We start from the raw sequence: 25,133 nt of genomic DNA on the forward strand, positions 1-25,133 counted from the left end.
TCTCTGGGAATCTTGGACCTGGACATAGAAAATACCAGTAAATACAGTTAATTATGAAAGTAGGACCACATATATAATAATAATAATACTGTGTAAAGCTGGGTGAGGCTCATACTCTGTCTAAATAAGGATTCCTTATTCCTTATTATAGGTTCACAAGTAGACTGAAAGCTGTCAAGTTCTGCATTTAAATTCTAACTTCTGAGGAAGTTGCTGACGTACTAAATAGCTTATTGTTTTAGCAGTATTGCTACATCACAGCCAGATGGTTGGGGGTTTCATGTCCCCAGCTGGCTGTTGCCTCTCTTTGTTTGCATGTTTTCCATGTGCTTAATTGATGACTCTAAATTGCCCATAGGTGTGAATGGTTGTGTGTCTGTGTCTCTCTGTGCTGGTACTGAGATAGACTTGAGACCTGTCCAGGGTGGACCCTGCATCTCACCCCATGACAGCTGGGATAGACTCCAGCCTTCTGTGACAAAATCGCGGTTCAGATGATAGAATGATGGATTTGGATTATTTATTTGTGTGTTTGTTAACAGTGACTGCTTCTAATCAGAGACAGAAAACTACCCAATTCAGTTCTAGATGTAGTGTGATGTGTCTCAAATAATGTTGCTTAGTATAGAAACCTTCTGCTCACAACTTGTCACTTCCTGTGATGCTCAGCTTCCTCAAACAGTAAAAGCAACTTTCATAACTTACATGAACTGCAGTCAAAGCTGCAGAGCTGAACACCTTATGATTAATGGAGCAAATATATACCAACGTTAAATATGACAAGTCTATTCACTCGAGATCTTCAACAAATCAGACAGGTGAGAATGTTCAATCAGAATTGATGCTGACAGACAGAGTGAAGAATGAATCTGTTATCATCTGTTATTACTAATGAATCATTGACTGTATGTTTGGTAGGACACAGGGTGGCAGACTGAGCTGTGTCTAAATATACATGATCATCTGGTCTTACTGTGACATCATTGACTGTGTTCACTGGTCTTGTCTTCTGTTCAGGTCCCAGGAGCTCAGAGAGGAGGTTTTATAGAGCTGCTGTTCTCTGTCTGGGGCTACTCAGTGTTTTCCTGCTGACTGGACTCATCAGCCTCGGTGTCCACTGTGAGTCTGGTTTTATAGTTAAAATCTGATTCAACTTTTGATTTTAAGAAGCATTATTCCATTCTGAAAGACATTTTAAAATCTTGTTTGTGTCATGATCTGGCCATCATACCCACTTCCTGTCTTTTATTTTGTACCTTTTTTCTCCACCTCCTTTTCCGAGGTTGTTTCTCCACCTTTACCACTCGTCAACATTCACAATTGTTACCGGCATCTTGGTCTGAGGTTTGGCTATTGTTTTGTCTTTATTTTAGCTCTGTCTCATGGTTTTCATTGTTAAAGGTTTGTCACCTGGTTTACTTGTCATGTCACTTCTCCACCCGCTTAGTTAGTGCTCACGTACATTTCCTCATCTGGTTTCCATTCAGATGCCCATTATTTCTGATTTGTGTCCCCTTTATAGTCTCTGTTTATAATCTGTAAAAATCCTTTAGGTAGTTTTGTCGTCCTTGTTTGAGTGATCTTTAGTTCCCCACTTTAAGTTTGTTCATGTAAAAAGTTGTATTCTCTGTTTACCAAGCCTAGTTTCTGTTTAATTCATCTCTTGTTGTTTCCTTAAATAAAATTACTTTTATCTTACATCCCTCTCACTGCGTTGCTTTTGGGTCCTCATACAAACATTATGACTGAGATTTTAATATGTTACTTTTGTGTTACTTGGCACAAATGTTTTAACTGTAAAAACACATCATTGACTATAAAACCAGACAAACGGGAACAAATATTTTGAAATTTAGTCGTAAAATTTCAAACGTTTGCAGTTCTTGTTGTTGCTTATTTTGAAGATTTAAAATTGACTAAGACAAAGTTCTAACTTAAACAGGAATAATTCATCCAGCTATTCAACAGACAAACAGAAAGTTCATCTGCACTTAAATCTTAACACAATTAAACTATTTCATCAACGTAAACATGGATTGTCACATTAAAAGTCACTATAGCAGTTGTTTTTGTTTATACAGCAGTATCGTTTATTTCCTTGATTTCCATAAGACTATGACAGCAGTAATAGATATAGGCAAAGCTCTTAATGCTACCTGCCTTACTCGATTCTAATGAGAGTTGAAAACACAAGTGTCACACCGGCTTAGACATTCATGGACGACAGATGAAAATAGGGAACTATACTGTACTACTACACAAGAAACCCCAGTGGGAAGGGTCACATACAGAGGATGTGGGACCTATGGACCTATGGACCCGACATGTAGACCAGGGGTGGTCTACATGTCGGGTTTCAAAGCATCTCACGAGCACTTTCCAAGTAGCTCGTCAAAGACTTGATGAATCCTACATAAATTTGAAAACTTGATTAGTCAATTCTGAGTGGTCACTCAGCAAACCCACTTACGTGTACAGATGTAGTCAGTGAACGTGTCATGGGTTCTGCGGTATCCTACTGGGGGCATTTCGTCATGAATGTGGTGTGTTTATTTCATAAAAAGGCTCATTAAATCCTACCTGCAGTTCGTCTTTTAAGCCACCAGGCGTTGCAAAGTGTCGTCCTCATCCCCAGTCCACAGTACTGAATCCTACTGTCTGTGGATACATTAACAACTTCTTGGTGAAAACTAGATTTAAATGTGATCTATCACACAGCTGCTGTCATAACCCTGTGTTATGTTGACTTTGTGAGATTATGTGATGGACATATAGATTGTTTTTCTGGCTTTTTAACGTGGGACGTGATTACATTACAGTTTCATACATGTTTAGTCACCCTGTCTCCTAACAGGCTCATAAGCAAAAGAACTGCAAAATCATTTTGAAGGAAACATTTGATATTTGGGTTATATCCCACTGCAACATGTCTTGAATGACTGAATCCATATATTTACCTACAGACATGTAAACACTTGTCCATTACTCTACAGGAGTGCTCACCTGCTAAAGCACCACACCACCCTTGGTTTCTGTTCAGCACTGTAGCCAGGCTGACTAAGAGCCATAGTTCTGCTGAGCCTAGTTTCCCCTTAACTCTGAGCAGCAATGACTTCATGACTCTCTTTAGGTAACCAATTATAGCTATTAGGGGGAAAAAAATCACCAGATCCTGCCCACAAATATTACTTCATGTACAACAGTTCTAGAATCATCAGTAAGACCCCAATCCCTCTTAGACTGCTTTGTACCCATAGATCTCGCTGAACTAACTTAAACTATTACCTCATCTATAAACCAAAAACCTGTCTGCTAGACCCTATTCCAACTACAACCTTCACCCTTAATAGATATGTTTGTGTTAGATGTCATTAATCTATCTTTAGAAACTGGCTTTATTAAACCACTACTTAAAAAACCCAGTTTTTTTCTAAAATCCTTGAAAATGTAGTTACAAAGCAATTATGTGACCACCTGTACAGGAATAATTAATGTTTGTAGACTTTCAGGCAGGATTTTGAGTTCATCATACAGATGAACAGCACTGGTACAGAAACAGCACTGGGTAAAGTCATCAACGATCTTCTCTTGTCCTCAGATAATGAGCTAGTCTCTAGAACTAGATCTTAGTGCTGCATTCGATACCACATATCACAACATTTTATTATAGAGTAGAACATGAAGTTTGCATTTACATTTAGTCAACTAGTAGATGTTTTTATCCAAAGTGACTTACAAGTGAGGTATGTGAAAAGCAGAAATCTAAGTCAAGGAGAAAACATCAAAGCAAAGTCCTATCAGAAAAGTGTTTCACGAGATGCAAGTACGAGAAAGAGCAGTTTTAAAAAAAAAATAGATTTAAGTGCAAAGGAAGATGCGGAAGAGTTCTGTTTTCAGCAGTTCTTTGAATATTGGGAGTGAGTTTGCTGAGCGTGCAGAGTTTGGTAGCTTATTCCACCATCGTGGGATCATCAGTTTTGCTCTGTCTTCTTTGCGGTGCTGGGACCATCTGAGGTCATTTGTTGGTAGACCGCAGTGGACAGGAAGGATTGTAGACCTGAATGAGTGAGTTGAGGTAAGCAGGAGCTGTTGAGTTAACCGCCCTGTGAGCAAGAGACAGAGCTCTGAACCTGATGTGAGCAGCTACAGGAAGCCAGTGCAAAGATCTAAAGAGTGGTGTGATATGGGTCTTTTTTGGCTGATTAAAAATGAGTCGAGCTGCCGCGCTTTGGATCATCTGCAAGGAATTTGACCGTGGATACCAGTGACCCCATTAACAGAGCGTTGCAGTAGTCAAGACGAGATATGACCAGTGCCTTTAATTCTCCACAACTATGGGATCAAGAGAAGGCTTCTTGATCAGTGAGGTAATTTGGACCTGCTTGAGTGAGGTCGAAAAATTGCCTGTTGTGAGAGATGTGTTGATGACTTTTGCAATAGCTGGCATTAGTGAGGGTTCAACTGCTTGAAGGTGATTGAATGGTTCGGATCCAGACAGCAGGTGGTCGGATGGTTAGAGAGGAGGAGGGCGGATACGTCCTCAGTTAGAGTTGAAAATGATGAGAGCAATGCAGTGTTGGAAGAAGTTAGCCGGATGTCATCGTCTAGAGGTAGATGGCGGAGGTGAAGGTGGTTAGATGAGTGACTTGAAAGTGGAGAACAGCTTTCTGGTGTGCGAGGTGTTGCTGAGCTTGGTCCTTGCTGAGCTCCTGGTAATATTCAATCTTTGCCCTGGTAACACTGTGCGAAACAGATCCAAGCAGATCCTGATACTGAGCAAGGGCAGATTGATTGTTGGATTTGCGCCACTTCCTCTCAGCACTCCTGAGGGTGGTGCGTTGCTCACGGATCTGGTCGGTGGCCACGGATTAGAAACAGGACGAGTGGATCTCGAAGAAGTGGGGCAGAGACAATCCAATACACGATGAAAGTGTATTGCAGAGGCTGTCCGTGGCTGGATCTGCATCGATGATGGATAGGTCCTGTGTTGGGGGAAGAGTTACGGAGACGAGCGAAGAGAATCGGTCCGGGTTGAGAGACCTGAGGTTACGACGGAATGTTACAAGTGTGGTGGGAGAATGCGAAGGTCTAGGGATGAAGACAGTGAGTTGAATGGAGAAATGATCCAATAAGTGCAGAGGAGTGACCAAGATGTTGTCTGTGGTGCAGGTGTACAATAGTGTAACTTTCAGGTGTCATTGATGAGAAGTCCAGTCCCACCGCCCTGACCTCATGAGTGATGCATGTGAGAGAAGGAAAATTGCGGAGAGCACAGCTGGGGCGGCCGTGTTCTATGTTGGGATACAGGTTTCTGTAAGTGCAAGCAGGTGAACAGCTGACTGTGCAGCAAAAGCTGGAATGAAGTCGGCCTTGTTCATTGCAGACTAACAGTTCAACAGGACAAGAGTAAAAGAGGCTAGTGACAAAGTGGTCCGAGTAAGGGTGCGCAGGTGGGAAACATGTTGTTGCAGGACGTTGTCCTGCTTCTGCGGAGGAGAACAGGGATCTGCTGAAAGCGCATGGCAAAACAAAGAAAAAAGGCTTTCTGGAGTAGAAAGGGGTTAATGTGAAGCAAAGTGAAGAAACCGTAAAAGAAGTAAAATAAGTTAGAAACAAAGTGCGTTTCAATGTCGTTGCTCGATCGACTCGTGCAGGTAGACTCACTACTCTCTACACAGTCCGTCTTCACACAAGGAGGCCTCAACACAAGGGCTGACGCTTCAGCCCAACAGGTGCCTTATATATGGTTTTAATTGGCTACAGCTGAAACCGCGACCCAGCTGAAACCAAACTAATTTGTGCCTTTGTTAGGTCAAAGGTGTGAACGTTCGGTGATTACTAAGCTGAAACTACCACCAATAACAGACCAAATATCCACTTCACCAGAAGAGCAAAACTTTCCACCTACAGTTCTTAACTCTAATAAAAACAGACTAAATCAGCAGACTCAAGAGAAATGACAGAAACCTCTGAAACCAACAAACAAATTTCAAACAGCACTTACTCGTTGAGTATATCTCCTGTCCTAGTTTAAAATGAAAGTGGGATTAAATGAACTGCATTAGTTTGATTTAAATCTTATCTGATAAACTTCAATTTGTTCGTGTTAATGATGAATCCTCCATGTGCACAAAGGTTAAATATGGAATATATGGTGTTAAGACCGATACTTTTTACTCTGCATATATTTCACCTCTAGGCAACATTATTAGAGAACAATCAGTAAATTCCACTGCTATGCAGATGATACCCAGCTTTATTTAAGATACTAATCAATTAGTCCAACTTCAAGCATGAATTGAATTACATTTTCCACACCTACAAGACATAAAGGCGTAGATGTCCTATAATTTCTAACTTTGTACTGTCAATTCAGACAAAACTGAAATTATTGCATTTGGGCCTAAAAATATAAGAAATATGTTGTCTAACAATATGTTTACTTTAGATGGCATAACTAGATGCCATAAACTAGATGACCAAAAATATTGGCACCTTTGCAATTCTGTCAGAAAACGCAACCTTCTCTCAGACAATTGCAGTTGCAAGTGTTTTGGTACTAACGTGCTTATTGTTTTTCTTTGCACTGGAACAACAGAAAAAACAGAGAAGAAGAGTCAAATCTTATACAATTCCACACAGAATCCAAAAAATACACTGGACAAATTACAACTCTGGTGGAGACACAGATTTCTGATACTGGCCACTACATTGCGCCCCAAAAATCTTTGGTAGTCACGCGATTTCATGATACCATTCACATAGTCAAGGCATCCAGTGCCAGAAGCAGCAAAGCAACCACAAAACATCTTTGAACCTCCACCATGTTTGACTGCAGGGACTGTGTTCTTTTCTGTGAAGGCCTCATTTCTTTTTCTGTAAACAGTGCCATGATGTCCTTTACCAAAAAGCTCTACTTTTGTCTCATCTGTCCACAGTACGTTCTCCCAGAAGGATTGTGGTTTTGTCACATAAGTTTTGGCAAACTCCAGTCTGGCTTTTTTCTTCTTGCCTTTGTGTCAGCACTGCTGTCCTCCCGGGTCTACTACCATATGTACTTGTTTGGAAGTCAATCTGCGTTGCTCTTCCATCTACCTCCAGAGAGGTTAGCTACAGTGCCATGGGCTGTAAACCTCTTGATGATACTGTGCACAGTGAACATTAAGATCTCTGGAGACTTGAAATTGTCCATGTTTTTGGACAATTTACACACTCTTTACACTTCTTTCTTTTCTCCATGCTCAGTGTGACACACAACACATAGGTTAAATAAACTAAATTTCTCCATTTTATCTGGTTGCAAGTGTGATTACTGTATTGCCCAGCGCTGTAACGTACCACAGATGTGCCTAAATACAACTTACAGGAGAATCACGTGCTTGAAAGGCAATTATTTCTTACAATTTTGACAAGGTGCCAATAATTTTGTCCAGTCCATTTTTGAGCTCTGTTTGAATTTTTTATCAACTTTTCTTCTCAGTTTTTCTGTTGTTCCAGTGCAAACAAAAACAACAAGTATGTGAATACTAAAACATTTGCAATTGCAATTTTGCAACTGCAAAGAAGGGTTGTATTTTGACAGAATTGCAAGGGAGCTGATATATTTGGCCATGACACACATATATATAATTTAGTAGTGATATTTCATCCATTGTTATTTAAATTGTGGTTTATTGTAGTCAAGGAAAATTAAACTGAATAGTCTAATATTCAATCTTCTTTATTTCAGATCATAACTCAGTGCGTTATGCAGCAGCAGAACTCTCCACTATCAAAGCCAACATGACTGAGCGTTTCCAGGACTATATGAAAGAACTGTCCTCCCTGAGTGCAGAGAGAGACCAGCTGAATTCCAGCCTTATGAAAAGGACAGAAGCCAAACGCAGGTTTGAGAGGATTTGCAGACAGAGTGAGTTTGGGCAGTGAAAGAAATGGCACATGGTATATGAGTGATGCAAGAAAATGAAAATTTGTGTAAACACAAATATCAGAAATATAAGTTTTTCTCTAAAGTGTGACATAATGTTAAGGTACTTGGTTTTCATGCCGGTGTCATGCCAAAAAGTGATTCTATAATAGAAAACCATTCTCGTCCCTAAAAGTGGAATAATGTTAGAGGACAAGGTGAGGTTAGTCACTGGACCCAACCCATTACCCACACTTCTGGAAGTCAAATCGACATCGATTAAATAAATTAACGTAAGACCCGGAACCCAATTCATACCTGTATCTCAGGATCACTGTGTACATCAATTATCCACGATATGGTCATCGCTTAACTCTGATCTCCAACTAAACATCCCAATACATAGCAAGCTGTGATGCATTACATTTACGAGGTGTTGCTGTAGTAGCTAATCAGTTTGGTCACTCATCTCAGCTCATCCAGGTTGTTTTCTGTTTATAAGCAGGACCTGCAGAATGATGTGACTGAGGAAAGTGTCTCATGTGGACGTGCAAAACATGACAGAAACAATTGATATTGTCATGTGCTCCACTGTAAACAGGATAAGCAGTTGTCACAATAATGTCTGTTGATTTATGTTACAGATAAAACTTGTCCTGCTGGATGGACAATGTTCAGCTGTTTCTGCTATTTCCTCTCCAATGACGCTGGTTCCTGGACAAAAGGCAGAGAGGACTGCCACAGTAAAGGAGCAGATCTGGTGGTCATAGACAGCGCTGAAGAACAGGTGCAGTGTGTTTGTGTGTCCATGTTTGTGTGACAGAACAAAGAGTGAGGACTGAGGAAATAAAGGAATGTTCACCTACAGAGAAGTTGTGGATAAATGTTTCTGGTCTGTGTGATGTTGAAATGCTGCGTGCTGTGAAGCTGCTGTAGCTTTTTTGTCCACTTTTGTAGAACTGAGGACAAATGAAATGAAGAATTCGTTTTTTTAAGAGTGTTAATTTCATTAACCAAAACTATGATGTAAATTATTTCAAGACCATTTTTTTCCTGAAATACTAAAACTAAATCTTCTTCTTTTCCTTTGGGCTGTTCCCTTTCAGGGGTCGCCACAGTGAATCATGTGCCTCCATCTAACTCTGTCCTCTGCATCCTCTTCACTCACACCAACTAACTTCATGTCCTCCCTCACTACATCCATAAATCTCCTCTTTGGTCTTCTTCTAGACCTCCTACCTGGGAGCTCCAACCTCAGCATCCTTCTACCGATATATTCACAGTTTCTCCTCTGAACATGTCCAAACCACCTCAATCTGGCCTCTCTGACATTATCTCCAACACATCTAACATGAGCTGTCCCTCTGATGTCCTCATTCCTGATCCTGTCCATCCTCGTCACTCCCAAAGAGAACCTCAACATCTTAAGCTCTGCTACCTCCAGCTCTGCCTCCTGTCTTTTCTTCAGTGCCACTGTCTCTAAGCCGAACAACATCCCTGGTCTCACCACCGTCTTGAACATCTTTCCTTTCATTCTCGCTGATACTCTTTATCACACAACACACCTGACACTTTTCTCCACCCGTTCCAACCTGCCTGCACTCGCCTCTTCACCTCTTTTCCACACTCACCGTTGCTCTGAACCGTTGACCCTAAGTACTTAAAGTCCTGCACCTTCTCACCTCTGCTCCCTGTAACCTCACCGTTCCACCTGGGTCCCTCTCATTGACACACATGTATTCTGTCTTACTGCGGCTAAGCTTCATTCCTCTGTTTTCCAGAGCAGACCTCCACCTCTCTAGATTTTCCTCCACCTGCTCCCTGCTCTCACTACCAATCACAATGTCATCTGCAAACATCATATTCCATGGAGATTCCTGTCTAACCTCATCTGTCAGTCTGTCCATCACCAGAGCAAACAAGAAGGGGCTCAGAGCCGATCCTTGATTCAGACCCACCTCCACCTTGAACTCCTCTGTCACACCTACAGCACGTCACCACGGTCTTACAGCTCTCATACATGTCCTGCACCACTCTAACATACTTCTCTGCCACTCCAGACGTCCTCATACAATACCACAGCTCCTCTCTCGGCACCCTGTCATACGCTTTTTCTAAATCTACGAAGACACAATGCAACTCCCTATGACCCTCTCTGTACTTCTCCATCAGCATCCTCAAAGCAAATACTGCATCTGTTGTACTCTTTCTAGGCATGAAACCATATTGCTGCTCACAAATGTTCACCTCTGCCCTTAGCCGAGCTTCCACTACTCTTTCCCACAACTTCATTGTGTGGCTCATCAGTTTTATTTCTCTGCAGTTGCCACAGCTCTGCACATCTCCCTTGTTCTTAAAAATTGGTACCAGTACTCTTCTCCTCCATTCCTCAGGCATCTTCTCACTCTCCAAGATCTTGTTAAACAAACTAGTCAGAAACTCTACTGCCACCTCTCCTAGACACTTCCATACCTCCACAGGTATGTCATCAGGATCAACTGCCTTTCCGCTCTTCATCCTCTTCAATGTCCTCCTCACTTCACTCTTACTAATCTTTGCTACTTCCTGCTCCACACCAGTCACCTCTTCTACTCTTCGTTCCCTTTCATTTTCCTCGTTCATCAACTCTTCAAAGTTCTCCTTTCATCTTCCCATCACACTCCTGGCACCTGTCAATACATTTCCATCCTTATCTTTAATCACACTAACCTGCTGCACATCCTTCCCATCTCTATCTCTTTGTATGGCCAACCTGTACAAATCCACCTATCCCTCTTTAGTGTCCAACCTAACATACAAGTCCTCATATGCTCTTTGTTTGGCCTTTGCCACCTCTATCTTCACCTTACGCTGTATCTCCCTGTACTCCTGTCTACTCTCTTCAGTCCTCTCAGTGTCCCACTTCTTCTTAGCTAACCTCTTTCTCTGTATACACTCCTGAACTTCCTCGTTCCACCACCAAGTCTCCTTGTCCGCTTTCCTCTTTCCAGATGACACACCGAGTACCCTCCTACCTGTCTCCCTGATCAAATTAGCTGTAGTAGTCCAGTCATCTGGAAGCACCTCCAAGCCACCCAGATTCTGTCTCAGCTCCTCCCTGAAAACTACACAACATTCTTCCTTTTTCAACTTCCACCACTTTGTCCTCTGCTCTGCCTTAGTCCTCTTCATCTTCCTCACCACCAGCATCATTTTACACACCACCATCCTGTGTTTTCTGGCTACACTCTCCCCTACCAATGCTTTACAGTCACTGATCTCTTTCAGATTACAGCGTCTACACAAGATGTAGTCTACCTGAGTTCTTCTACCTCCACTCTTGTACATCACCCTATGTTCCTGCCTCTTCTGAAAGAAAGTGTTCACTACAGCCATTTCCATCCTCTTTGCAAAGTCAACCACCATCTGACCTTCTGCAGTCCTGTCCTGAAGACCAAACCTGCCCATCACATTCTCATCACCTCTGTTCCCTTCACCTACATGCCCATTGAAATCTGCACCAATTACCTCTCTCACCTCTGTGGATGCTCTGCATCACTTCATCTAACTCACTCCAGAATTTCTCCTTCTCTTCTAACTGACATCCTACCTGTGGGGCATAACCACTCACAACATTGAACATCACCCCTTCGACTTCCAGCTTCAGACTCATCAACCTGTCTGATACTCTTTTCACCTCTAGAACATTCCTCACAAAATCCTCTTTCAGTATAACTCCTACTCCATTTCTCTTCCTATCTGACCCATGGTAGAACAACTTGAACCCTGCTCCTAAGCTTCTAGCCTTGCTACCTTTCCACCTGGTCTCCTGGACACACAGTATGTCCACCTTCCTTCTCTGCATCATGTCGATCAACTCCCTAGCCTTCCCTGTCATAGTACCAACATTCAAAGTCCCTACTGTCAGTCCTACATTCTTAGCTTTCCTCTTCTCTCTCTGCCTACGAACACACCTTCCTCCTCTTCTTCTTCGTCTTCGACCAACAGTTGTCCAATTTCCACCGGTACCATGTAGGTCAACAGTACCGGTGGCGGTCGTTGTTAACCCGGGCCCCGACCGATCCGGTAAAACTAAATATTGCAAAAAAAAACATTTTACATTTTTCATCCAAAAATAAAAACTAAATGGTAATAAAAGACTATCCTATTGGCCGACCAGTAAATTTTGGGACCTGATTATAAATTAGTTTTGTGAAAAAAATTAATTTGGTTTCAATCTAGTCTTTCTTTAAAAACTAAACTTTTTGTATAGTTTGATTTGTAATAGTTTAGTCTCAGTTTTGAGGCCACAGCCGTCGCCATCTTGTTTACAGTTACCATGGTTATAGGCATCTGTGTCTCTGCTCTGTAGAGTGATTCAGAAGCTGTGAGGACTAAAAGGCTTTCCAAGATTACCACCAATGTCCATTTCTCTGGCCTCTCTGACACAGGCTAAACATAGTTGGCTGGAGGTATTTGTCTCATTTGCTTTGGTTTAGGATGAGTAAGCTTCTTTAAGGTCATGTGGACTTTAGATATGGCAATTTATTAAAATGTAACTTGTTAATTAGTTTCTCAACTAAAGCATACAGTAAGTTGATGGGGTGCACACAAGCTTCTTAAAGTTCACATTAAATTGCAGTGAGGAAGAATATAATCAATGCTTTGAATACAGCAAACTGAGAAATATGTAATATTGCACATAAGTATTTAACCTGTGTTTGTGTTACTTATTCTATAAACAGTGTGTAAGCGGCACCAAATCTTTATTTGTATAGCAATAACATTGTTATGTGTTATTCGCTGGGTCATGAATATTAAACACAAACACACAACTATGTCACAAAATATTTTCAACTTTAATATTAAAACTGGGCAAATAAATAAATCTTCCCTAAAATTATAATTCAAATAATTAGGCAACTCAAAATATGATTCGTTTACTTTTCCAAATAATTAAAGAAATACAAGTGACCCATACGCTTAGTATGTGCGGCTTTACATTTCTGGTGAACCTGTATTAATTATCCCTCTTTCAGGACACTAATCACAAAAAATCCTGAGGACCTATTCCATAAGTTAGTGGACACACACACACACACACACACACACACACACACACGCACACACACACACACACACACACACACACACACACCTGGAGCTGGATTGGTTTGACTGATGGGGAAGAGGAAGGCACCTGGAAATGGATTGATGGAGCTTCACTGACTCTGAGGTTGGATTTGTGTTTTAGTTTTTTTTAGTTTTTGCAGCACTGCCTTGTAGCTAGAAGATCCCCAGTTTAGATCTATGTATAGTTATTAAGTGGACCCAGAGTGAGAGACGGAACCGAGCAATAGATGCGGGAAAAAGGCGGTTTATTGAAAGCACAACACTGGCAGGAACAGGAGGAAAGGGAGACCGATGGCATGCAGGAGACCGGCATATGAACAGGTGTCATCAGGGTTGTTGATTGAGTGCAGGTGTGGTGGCCACTGCAGCTCCAAGACAAACCAGAACAAACTGGGAGGTGGACGAGCAGGTGCTGTGACGGGTACAGGCTCCAGCATCCGCAGCCCTGAACAGAATAAGCAATCACAGATAACTGATGGATCAACGGACGCCCAGAAACAAGAGGCGCAGTTAACAGCAAGTAGACAGAGTTTACATCTGTTATTTTTCTTGTTTTCTTTAGTTACTGGGAAGAAAGTCAGCCAGACAATGGCGGTGGAGACACGACGTGGGGTGAGGAAGAGTGTGCACACATCAGAACTGGCAAGAAAACCGAAGAAAACTGGAATGATCGATCATGTAATGCTTCTCTGCGCTGGATCTGTGAGAAAATGGCTCAGCACTAGTGTAAATTATGTCTAGTTGCTTTTAGTAAGATTTCTGTTGACCTTATGTTTAATGACTGTTTAGTTGTGTTTATACCAAATATTATATTTTCTCTGTAACCTGGCCATATGACCAACTGCATGGCAGCATAACTGGGGAGGTTCTAAGTTCTGTCTAGAGAGGTGTGAGGAACATTCTGTTAAGTGCAATAAATCCACAGGGGCTGTTTTTTTCGATTTTCAAGGAAGTGGTCAATCTCTATAAATCTGGGCATGAACAGGTTTTTCGTCAGACTGATCTGAAAGCTCTTGCAAGAGTGTTGTTGCTTTGTGATCTTCAATAAACCCTAAATTCCTAACTCATCTGGTGGATTCATTAAATAGCCATGGCAGACATACAGCAGAGAGGTGTCCAGTATCAAAGATTCCTCCCTTCAGGTGGAGAATCTGTCATCCTGCAGTACCTTGATACTGCTCCAGTCTGAGTAGGACCCAGGCCAGTCAGAGGCAGACCTGCCCTAAATAACCTGTAGTGGTGTTTACTGATGTGCTACTTACTATGCTGCATACAAGGAAACTATTCCCAGCCCTTAACTTTCCACATTTTGTTACAGCCTTATTTCAAAATGGATCAAATTCATTATTGTCCTCAAAGTTCTACAAACCCCATAGTGAAAACGTGAAAGAAGTTTGTTTGAAATCAAAGCCAACACGCCAACAGTTAACCCAACCTTTTGCCAGCTGTGTTATAATGCTGCACCTAATATAATAATGTGTTCTATTTTTCCTTTCTAGTCCTTTGTATGTGGCAGATTGAGCCGAATAGGTTCTGTTAATCAATGAATCCAGGTTTTTTTATATCTTATTTACCAACTGACATATTTGCTGGGTTGTATTATTGGGCATTACCATGTATTCAAAGTATCATCAATGTGGAAGAAATCATAAAACTAGAAGTGTTGTTCTTATGGAGTTTTTACTTTGAGATGATCTTTCAACAGAGAACATGTTTGTATGTAAATGAAACAGGTGGTGCACAGGGACAAGACATATTACTATAAGTCAGACCTCGACCCAGAAGGAGAATGAGCACACAAACACACACAGGCTGAGGAAAGGAAGTAAATTAAGTTTAATTAGGACAATCGGAGAAAACAAAGGCTGACTGCTCAAACTAAAAACACCTCGCAGAGAGAAATATTAATACAAAATACAACAAAAGGCCTCAGTGTGAGGGAGAATTCCAAAGATGCACAGACACAGAGTGCACTTTGAGGCAGGATTAAAAAGGTTCATACTAATCAGCAAGTGCAGACAGCTGTGCATCCATCCACAGCATCAGTCCAGGGTGAGACAATGACAGGGAGGAAGAGCAGCCACCTACAGAGGGAGACAGAGTTACAACAATAATAAGCAAAGCACACAAACACACAGGCCTTGACAGAGCATATTCATGTTTTATATGAAACATTTCCATATGTATGATGTCAAAACATTTACCAGTGTTAGATGTTTTTCTCACAGATCCATTGCTGAAACAATTCACATGGCGCGTCATGCCACATATAACCGTTTTGAATTTCAATTATTGCACAGTCCTCTCCGCTAGACGAAAGCCCAAACCAATCATTGGGTTCTCCCTCATCCCAGTTCCTAACGGATGAATGAAGAAAACAAAAAACAATCGTGAAATTGTGAATATCTGACATAAAAAGACTCTTGATGGTCTCTATGCTGATAAGTTATTAAATGTTATGACAGCAGTGGTGCAGTCAGAGCCAACAGTACTGAAACAGACAGGAAGTGTGTCAGCAGTCATTCTAGCAGCTCTGAGAGTCTCCAGTCAGTGGTGTTTAGAGCCAAATCCTAACTGACACTGTGCAGTGTGAAAGTCAGAAGGTGGCGACAGATACTGTTGTATTACAATACTGATAAACTGTCCATTTACTGCTGAAGGGTGAATGCAACTTTAAATAGCTGTGTACTGAGCATAGATTTAAAAGACTATTAATGTGTAGAACAAGTGGATCCTCACACTGGTTTACACAGTTACACAGCACAGAAACTGGTGAGAAAGAGCCGAATGCTACACTTACTGTCTCAGACACAAGATACCAAAGACTTTTTGTGGAATAATATCTGACTTTCTAAAAGAACATGTTACTGCTGCTGAAGCTATTTCTCACAGATCCAGTGTTTAGAAGCATCACATTTATATTTGTTATGTATCTGTTTAAAAGATTTGAAGTATATTTTACTGTATTTTGCTTAAATATAACTTAATATGTAAAAATATAACCTAAACTTAATACATTAATACTACTAATAATAATAAAACAGTAATAATACATAAAACTGTTTTACATACAATCAGAATAAATCTGAAGTATATTTAATATTATTACAGTTTTATTATCATTCACATAAGGTCCAACATGAACATTGTGCAGAGACAGAGACAACTTGAAGCCATTCAGACCCAACAGAAGATGCTTGTTTAACATTTTATCATCACAGTAAATTTCTTAAGTGCAGTTACTAGCTGACAATGAACAGGACATGAAAATCCACTTAAATTAAACTTGAACTTAAAGCATTTAAAGCTGCTCAATAAGTGAAGTAATCAGGGGTTAAACTGGGCAGGAGCTTCGTCCTCTTCATCACATTGTTGGCATTTTTGTTTTAAAGTCACCAAACAAATTTGAACTCCAGCTCAAGTTTTGAATTTAATTACATCCCTGTGGGTCTTAAACTGTAGCACCAGGTTTGTCTCCTTTAAAAAGATGAGCTGAGCACATCATCACACACTTCTTATAGAAAGTGTCAGTAACCATGTGAATCTGCAGCTGGGACATCGTTGTCTTCTTACTTTAGTCTTGAAGCTTTTTGTGCGACACCCTGATGGACAGATTCACTCTGTGAAACCAGCGATTTCAGCAGTTTCAAACATTGTTTCCTCTGCGTGTTTGAAGCAGTGAAGGTTTTTTTGATTTGTTTCTTAAATTCAATAATATCTGCAGCATTAGCTACAAACATGAAAATTATTTAATTACTTACACAAATAAAATATAAAATAAGAATTCTAATAATGTAAAAACAATTTTTGTACTCAAACAGTCAAACCAAAGAGGTTAAATAACTGGGGCTCAATAATCTCGTAAACCAAGATTTTAATTTTGAAATGTCTCACACTGCTAAAGTGATACGTTTGTCATGGTTCCATTGCACTTCCTCCCTTTGGACTTTTATTTCGTGGCCCCTTCTCCCCACTTCCTGTGCCTAGTTCTGTTCCTTAACTTTACCCTTGTTATTCCTCATTGTTTGCACCTGTTTCCTTCACTATTTAAGTCCATTCTTCCCCATGCTCCTCTGCCAGTTACTTGTAATTGTGTAAATCACAGTTACTGCTCTGAACGCTTGACTAATCTGATTGTTGTAACCTGTTTCTTGTACTCTGGACTCTGTGTTTCAACATCTTGTGGTCTGAGGTTTGGTAAATTCCTGTTTAGTAGTTTAGGTACTCATTTGATTTGTGTATTTCTGTTTTGTTAGTTCCCTTAGACTTTCCCCGGGTGTTCATTTGTTTAGTAGTTCATATGTCTCTTACCAGTGTCTTGTTTCATTTGATGTATTTCAGTTTGTTAGTCTTCTGTGGTTCAGTGGTTATTTTTATTCTTTATTCAGCAATCTCCGTAGTGTTTAATTGAGCTGTTTCCTGTAACCTCCTGTTAGGAGCATTTTCTGTTAATCAATTAGTTTTTATCAATAAAGTTTCTGTTTAGTCAGTCCCTCTCACGGTCTCTTAACTTGAGTTCGCCTTTGCCACAATTGTTACAATGTTACTATAGTGATATGTTATCAGAGCAGAATTTGGACTCAAACCACTGGATCAATGTGATCATAAATAGCTTCACCAATATGCAAATATTCTTTCTCTTCACTTACTTTACTCAAATACAGCCGTATATACTTGTGTATTTAGTCTTATTTTAACTTGGCTAAAATTCAGAAAGCAATGCTGCACATTTTCCTATAGTTACATTGCAGATACAAATTGATAAAACAAAATTTTACGAACTTTTAAATGCTGTTTTTTTGTGAATGAAGCTTTTTTTCAACACATAAACTGGTTAAAATCATCTTTACCCGCTGCTACATTAGTGATGTTCACTGTTAATGCAGGAATAATATAATTTATTATCTTTCTACATGAGTTATTTTACTTTTGGTACTTTAAGTATATTTTGTTTATCAGCACTTTTAATCAAGTGTTTAAAATACAGATTATTTTTTTTCTCTGTCAGTAAATCAGACTAATGTCCACAAAAATGTATTTCTTAGTGAAATTTCTACTTTTACACAAGTGCATCTTCAGGCTACTTGAATATTGAGTTTACAGATGCTACTGTACGTCCGCCACCATTGCAGGACACTGTAGCTACTGCAGAGCAAAGATATGTTTGTTTTTCTCTATTCATATGATTCACACTGAAATTCTTTCAGTAAGGTGCTGGTTCAAAAGGATGCTCCTGTTACAGGCTACAGTTTGTGCTGCTGAAACTAATTTAGGTCCAACCTCAGAGTCAGTGAAGATCCATCAATCCATTTCCAGGTGCCTTCTTCTTCACTGTCAGTCAAACCAATCCAGGCTCCTGCTGTGATGAAGCCTGAGATAAATTTCTGTATGAAAGCAAAAACAAATTATTAAAAAGTTAGTGTTCACATTTACCTTTGTCATTGACCTCAGTGTCCTAAAACATCCACACTGTACCTGTTCTTCATCACTGTCTATCACAACTAGATCTGCTTCTCTGTCTTTGCAGTCCTGTCTGCCTGTTTTCCAAGAACGAGGGTCAAGGGAGATGAAGTAACAGGAATAATTGAACATGTGCCATCCTGCAGGACACACTTTCTCTGTAAAATCTATTAAAAATGTAAAACATACTTAATCAGAATTGGTTTACTCATGGTGGTGGTGCTCATCTATTTTTATGTTCACCACAGTGACCTTACACTTTGTGTGTACTTACTGTCGGTAGAGGAACTCTGAAGCCTGTTCAGCTCTTTAGTCATTTCAGTGAGTCTGACATTCAGCTCGTCTCTCTCTGCAGTTAGGGAAGACAGTCTGACATTCAGCTGGTCTCTCTCTGCAGTGATGGAAGACAGTCTGACATTCAGCCGTTTTTTCTCTTCAGACACATCGGACAGTTTCTTATCACTGGCCTGGAGACACTGTGTCAGGTTGTCTTTCATAATGGAAAAATCTGCAGCTGAACCTCGATCTAAGTTACGGTCTGAAACAGATAAAACAATTCACAGTTCACTTTATTTTTTACATGACAAATATCATTTCTCCATTTGTTTCCAGTTACTGTAAATAAATCTATAAAATAAAAACATACATTTCTATTTGAAGCAAAACCACATGTTTAAAGTGCAGCAAAGAAGCTCACGCACAGATTGAGCCAAAGAATTTGGACAACGTTCATTGAAATGATATAAAAATATATGTACAATTCTTGCTATTTCTGTAATAGTGCATCACTGAAACGAATATGTTTAACTTGGTTTATATCATCAAATTATATCACAAAGTTTTATATGAGATATTGAACTTTTGTAATTCCCATAAAAATAATCTAATGGGAATTTTATAAGCACAAAAGCAATATAAGACGAGAAAATGGCTGAAATCTAAAGGTGAATAAAAAAACTGCCTGTGAACCAGACTCACAATAGATACCAACGCCGAGTCCAACCAGCAGGAAAACACTCAGCAGCCCCAAAGAGAGAGCAACAGCTCTATAAAATCTTCCGTCTGAGCTCCTGGGACCTGAACAGAGAAAAGACCAGTGAATATGATACAACAGCGATAATGATAATTCAGTCTTTCAGCATCTGTATAATTAAATTACCTGTTTGTGACATTTTTGAATCAACAAACCTGTCAGCATTTACATTCATCTCCTGCACGTCTGGAAGAAAGTAAATGGCAACTTAATTATGGAAGATCAGCTCTGCAGCAGAAGTGATGCTACGTGTAAATGAGGAAACTTCTGTTCTTTTGAAATTTTACAGGAAAGAACATCAAAATATATTTTGTTTGTTAATTACCCATCATTCATCACATCAGTTGTTAGCAGGAAATCAACCCACCAAAACAAGCAACCCACAGACACACAGACAGACACACACACACACACACCTGGGTGTGATTATCTAAAATTCTTATCTAAACATTTCAATCTGTATCGACTGCAGAACACATGGCAACTTCCTGCAGAGTGGTGCTGTTGCTTTTAGCTTGTTGAATTCTTGATTAATTACTTGTTGCCTTAGCTCAGTACTGAGTATGTTCATATATGATATAAGGTGAACTGATGAGACTGGCAAAGGGATTAAGACACTGTCATGTTTGGTGGAAATATTGTGTCAGTCTTTAACCGAGCTTTTAAAACTGACCACATAACCACTGAACAGTGGAATCAGCTAATAATCTGTAATCTGCCTGCTAATCTGCGTTCTCTGCTTAAGACCTTGGTAATGTGAGTTTTTGTCTGACTGTCTGATCCTCTGAATCCCTGACTATTAAAGATACTGTGGATTCTGAGCTCTGCCTCTGGCTCTCTGTTTTCTGGATAATTGGATTTGGATTCTGTGTTTAAAATGGAATCTGTGTTGTTCTGTATTATTGATATTTAACTGTATTATTGTAGTTTTATGGATCAAGGTGTTTGGATTGTGGTTCTGAACTACCCTGGTCTAATACCTAAGGACTCAGCAGAAATTGTATAAACACTAGAAACTGACAACACACACTGTCTGTGAATATGAAACCAAACCAGTCACAGCACAATGTGGGAAGGGGTCCAAGGTCATGAACCAGGAGGAGTGGATGACCAGAGAAAGATACACCGACCTCTGCCACCAGAAAATAACTTCTCACAGCTTCCTCTCTGAACTGATAAATGAGTACAATTTGAATACTATTACTAAATGAGTCATAAGGGTACAGTCATATTTAGTGTGATTTTGATTCTATAAAAGCACCTTTGTTAATTTATGTAGATTTACAGTCTATTTACTTTTTTCTTTCCTTCTCTCTGTCTTAAATCTGCACATGGGTGGCAAATCATTTGACGTCGTTCTAAGATGAGGTTCCACGAGTTCCCTCCAGAACAACCTCACTGGTCAGATTATTCAGTTCTGAAGAACTAAAATGAACATTACAGAAAACATTCCCTAGTTTGGCGTTTTGATGATTGTGTTGTAGAGTAAGTGTTTAGCTGAGTCATTTTTAAAGACAAGTACATGTACAATTTTGAAATACTTGTGCTTGTACTACTTCAGTAGATGTCAGGGGGAAATATTACACTTTTTACTCCACTACATTTCATTCTTACTCAGTTGTGAGTGTATCAGCTACACTAACTCAGTCCAACACAGCTCCAATAAATCCTCCTTTATGATGGAGTTTACTCCTTTATGAGTTTTTGATTCAGTGATTTTCGATTTCTGTTATTTAGCTTTATTGACACCAACGGGGTGAACAAAATAAAAGTGATACTATTACATTGTTAGTTGTGTTTACTGTTATGTTAACATAGTTAGTCACATTGTTGCTATATGCAGTGATAAACACATAGGTGCCAAAATAACTATCTATTGATTTAATTTAATAATTGTAATATATAAAATTTAATAATAATAATAATAATAATAATAATAATAATAATAATAATAATAATAATAATAATAATAATAATAATAATAATAATTGCTTATGTTAACTGGTGGTGATGCATCATAAACACACACTGAATGAGTAAAGTTCAATTGCAATTACAATAAAATACAGGGAGTTGACGTGACATTGACTTACTACACATTTCATTAACAATGACTGAGTTTGATTCAAATCAAACAAATGGAGAAACAGTTTGGCTTAGTGTTACAGAAACATTGTAGTTGTAATCACTGTCACATCTGACAGAGAAGTGGGCAGTTATGTGAGTATCACAAGACTCATCTTTGAGTTTTTAAAAGTTGTGAAGCCTCAGACATACGTAACAATATCTACACTGTGGTTTACAGAATTCACTTCAGTTTAGCTGTTAGCAGCAGGTTCACTGGCAGGAAACTGGAATGATGCACCTACAACAGACACACTTTAGTTAAATTCTGCTCCAGAGACTATTTGAATTCAAAATAAATCATCTCCACAATGCTGACGAATTCTGCCAAACTTCCAAACTGTGCATTTCAGTCCTCATCTGGTCAGAGTAAAGACGGCTGCACCCAGCTGGTCTTTCCCCACCAATCTGCCTTTGACAGCATTATCTAAGTTAGCCTTAACATGTATTTGCCATGTGTTTCTGAACATACATTTTTGATGTTTAATCTTGCTCGTTTGGATTTGTTACCATGTACAAGCTCCTGGTGGCTGTGAAACATATTTATTTAACATTATAGGAACTTTAATAGTTATGCCTGGAGACGCTAGCCACGGTTAGCATTCCTTGCAGACAACAGGTAGGCTGAGTAACGCTAAGCTAACTTCTGCTAGTTACGGTAGATTTACACAAGCTGAAACAAGTAGAGCACAGCACCTGTTTTGTATCAAGCTACTTAAACCACCATTGTGGGGCAACTTTAGAGCCAGTTCTTTAATTAATGTGCAGCACAACAGCTGCTTTGTCCTGAGGAGCCTGCACTGGCTTCCTCCTTCCTACACGCAACTCATCAGCCAATAAAATTCACTGCCACAGACGAAAATAGGTCAAAATCCAGGCTGGTTTATACAATCAAGACCAAGAACTACGGCTGGAAAAAACACACCAGCAGTTAACAACTTGGCACTGGGGCGAAGCACAGCAGAGATCAGGTAGTTTATACAATGAGCCTGAGGTGCAAATGACTGGCAATGAACAAACAGATAACACAGCAACAGCAGTAAGATGCAAATCAACTATCAGGTCATAAAAAGTCATAAAAACAAGCTGCATTCTCAAAACAGAAAGTCAGAATCATGACACTGACACAATGGAGGAGGAAACAGTACAGTGTGAAAATAGAGAAAAGAGACAAACACATACACAGCGTGAAATGTGTGAAAGGTAAAGAGACTTATTTAGACTCGTACAGGGCCATAACAGAACGCTTGTGTTAGTTTCTAATTTATTCAGCTGTGGGCAGATGATTTAACAACAAGAAGGCATCACTCCATGGTGAGGTTATTTACTGGACCCAACTGATTACCCGATTATCTGGCAATCACATCCACCCCTGATTCAATAAATGAATCTAATGTTTTGAAATCTTTGTTTTTTATTTTAAATAAATTTCCAAACAAAAATCACTTCTACAGAAGTTTTCACCAACTTTGCTTAATAGTTTGTTGAAACACCTTTAGCACCAATTACAGCCACAAGTCTCTTTGAGTATGACGCTACAAGCTTGACACGACAATTTTTGCACCATTCTTCTTTGCAGCACTTCTCAAGCTCCATCAGGTTGGATGGGGAGCGTTGGTGCACAGCCATTTTTCAGTTCTCCCCAGAGACATTCAATCAGGTTCAAGTCTGGGCTCTGGCTGAGCCACTAAGGGACATTCACAGAGTTTTTCCTGTAACCGCTCCTTTGTTATCTTGGCTGTTTGTTTAGGGTCGTTGTCCTTTAGAAAGATGAACCCAGTCTGAGGTCCAGAGTGCTCTGAAACAGGTTTTCATCAAGTATGTCTTGGTACATTGTTGCATTCATCTTTCCCTCCATCCTGAATAGTTCCTGCTGTCTCCCCGTTCCTGCTGCTAAAAAAACACGTGTCTGTATTATAATGTACTGTTATAAAGGAATCATTGTGATTATTAACAAAGTTTACTTTAACAAACTTCTGTCCACTTTACAACTTATAAACAGGAGTTGTTCTGATTTGAGGTCTTTCAAGTCGAAAGTCTTCTTCCAGTTTATTAATGCACATCTACTCTTGCTACCCATTATATAATTGAACAAATATTTAGTACCAAATAAACTAACTTGCAGGTTGTCTTGAAATTGTTCCCAGAGTTTTCATTTTTGTACCCAAAGTATGATAAATCACCACTGGATCATACAATGTCCATAACAGTACAGGGTCAAAGATGACACTGTCTCAGCATCATCATATCTCTGATGTCAACATGTTCACCAATGTTGTGCTTTTTTCTCACAGATCCAGCGCAGGAACGTTTTACAAGGCAGGTCGTTCCACTCTGCAGTGTGTTCTGTGATATGTGCACAGTCCTCTTCAGGCGTTTCATGTTTGCCTCCGTTATCAGGCTGGTTCTCCACCCAGGACCTGAACAAAACAAACCGATACCACAACAAGCACAGTAATGTAAGTATGTGACTTACTGTTCAGAGGAACTTGATGCTTGTTTAGGATTCTGGTCTTTAATGTCCTCAGTAAAGACATGAGGACTGTTTGACCTATTTAAACAGCTGTGGTGTAGCAGTGTTGGTGAGTGCATGTACAAAAGTTTTCATCCTCTCATTTTGAAATATATATAAAAAAAAAACAAAGATTGCTTTTCATTAACATTGTATTTAATGCACATGCAGCTGGTAAAATGTTCTTTCATCAAAAATCAAAGTAAATATTTAATTCATTTATCAAGGGGGATGCACAGTTTTGGACCTGACTTTACAAATTATAGATGACATTTTGATTTCTACAAGATAAAGCACATTTTTTACCCTACTTCAAAATCAGTGGAGATCCATTGATCCATCTTCAGATCTGTAAAAATGTTATAGTTTCTCCAATTATTTATGATCGTTTTAACCACATTACAATTTAGGAATATCTGATGATAAATTTAAATCCTTGCACGATGTTCAAATCAACCACATTTGTGATTAAAGTGCAATAAATATTAAATACAAACCATGTAAGAAAACAAATTACAAACATGTAAACTTTATAACATTTTTGTACACAGTATAAATTTTTCCCTCCAAATTACTACTAGATAAATGCAAAAAAGGTTTTTCATCATTCCTACTATGCAAACTTGAACATGCATAAATTGACAGTTTTATATGGATAATTATACTTATTTATATTTATATACTCTGTGTGGACAAACTCTGAAGCTTCTTCCGCTCTTCAGTCATTTGAATGATGCTGGCATTCAGCTGGTTTCTCTCTTCAGTCAAGGACGACACTTTGTTCTTAGCGTCCTGGAGACGTTCAGTCAAGTTGTTTTTAATGGTGGAGAGTTCTGCAGCTGCGACGAGCACCGAGTTATAATCTGAAATAATGAAGTGACGTGTTTGTATCTGATGCTCATAATTTAATCTTCATCCAGTCTACATTTGTAAAATACTACATTTGTAAAATGTAGACTGGATAGACTACACTGACAAGTATCGTA

At 39.4% G+C, this 25,133-nt stretch overlaps 2 protein-coding genes across 5 annotated transcripts in view; one reads left to right on the plus strand and one right to left on the minus strand.

The window, feature by feature from the left end:
- The first annotated feature begins 705 nt into the window (after positions 1–705).
- LOC137132661 (CD209 antigen-like) lies at positions 706–14,732 on the plus strand. Of its 2 annotated transcripts, XM_067515476.1 has the most exons (5): positions 706–818; positions 1,018–1,119; positions 7,730–7,909; positions 8,551–8,693; positions 13,581–14,732. In XM_067515476.1, exons 1-5 carry the CDS (start codon positions 749–751, stop codon positions 13,632–13,634), a joined length of 549 nt encoding a protein of 182 aa, XP_067371577.1. In that variant the 5' UTR covers positions 706–748; the 3' UTR covers positions 13,635–14,732. The 2 variants fall into 2 exon arrangements, with proteins under 2 accessions (XP_067371577.1, XP_067371578.1); XM_067515477.1 differs by lacking the exon at positions 13,581–14,732 and having other exon boundaries at positions 7,730–7,886; positions 8,551–8,684.
- A 99-nt stretch (positions 14,733–14,831) lies between these two features.
- LOC137132655 (CD209 antigen-like protein C) overlaps positions 14,832–25,133 on the minus strand; it is a 31,542-nt gene continuing 21,240 nt past the window's right edge. The window contains exons 1-6 of one of the 3 annotated variants that reach the window (XM_067515469.1): positions 19,457–20,213; positions 18,753–19,016; positions 18,494–18,645; positions 18,299–18,402; positions 15,223–15,375; positions 14,832–15,102 (exon numbers count right to left, since the gene is read on the minus strand). In XM_067515469.1, coding sequence (XP_067371570.1) covers positions 15,228–15,375; positions 18,299–18,402; positions 18,494–18,645; positions 18,753–18,975 — 627 coding nt within the window. In that variant the 5' untranslated portion in view covers positions 18,976–19,016; positions 19,457–20,213 and the 3' untranslated portion in view covers positions 14,832–15,102; positions 15,223–15,227. Of the gene's footprint in view, positions 15,103–15,222; positions 15,376–18,298; positions 18,403–18,493; positions 18,646–18,752; positions 19,139–19,456; positions 20,214–25,133 lie in introns of those variants that run through there. The other 2 variants (XM_067515470.1, XM_067515468.1) reach the window with 2 other exon arrangements.

Source organism: Channa argus, chromosome 9, assembly GCF_033026475.1.
Source record: "Channa argus isolate prfri chromosome 9, Channa argus male v1.0, whole genome shotgun sequence".
NCBI classification, from domain to species: Eukaryota; Metazoa; Chordata; class Actinopteri; order Anabantiformes; family Channidae; genus Channa; species Channa argus.

Bases quoted from the DNA above. Each gene is read 5' to 3' on its own strand.
- LOC137132661 (XM_067515476.1), top strand. From the start codon at position 749: ATGGAGCAAATATATACCAACGTTAAATATGACAAGTCTATTCACTCG. The intron at 819-1,017 runs GTGAGAATGTTC...TCTTCTGTTCAG, and splicing joins ATCTTCAACAAATCAGACAG to GTCCCAGGAGCTCAGAGAGG. The intron at 1,120-7,729 runs GTGAGTCTGGTT...TCTTTATTTCAG, and splicing joins CATCAGCCTCGGTGTCCACT to ATCATAACTCAGTGCGTTAT.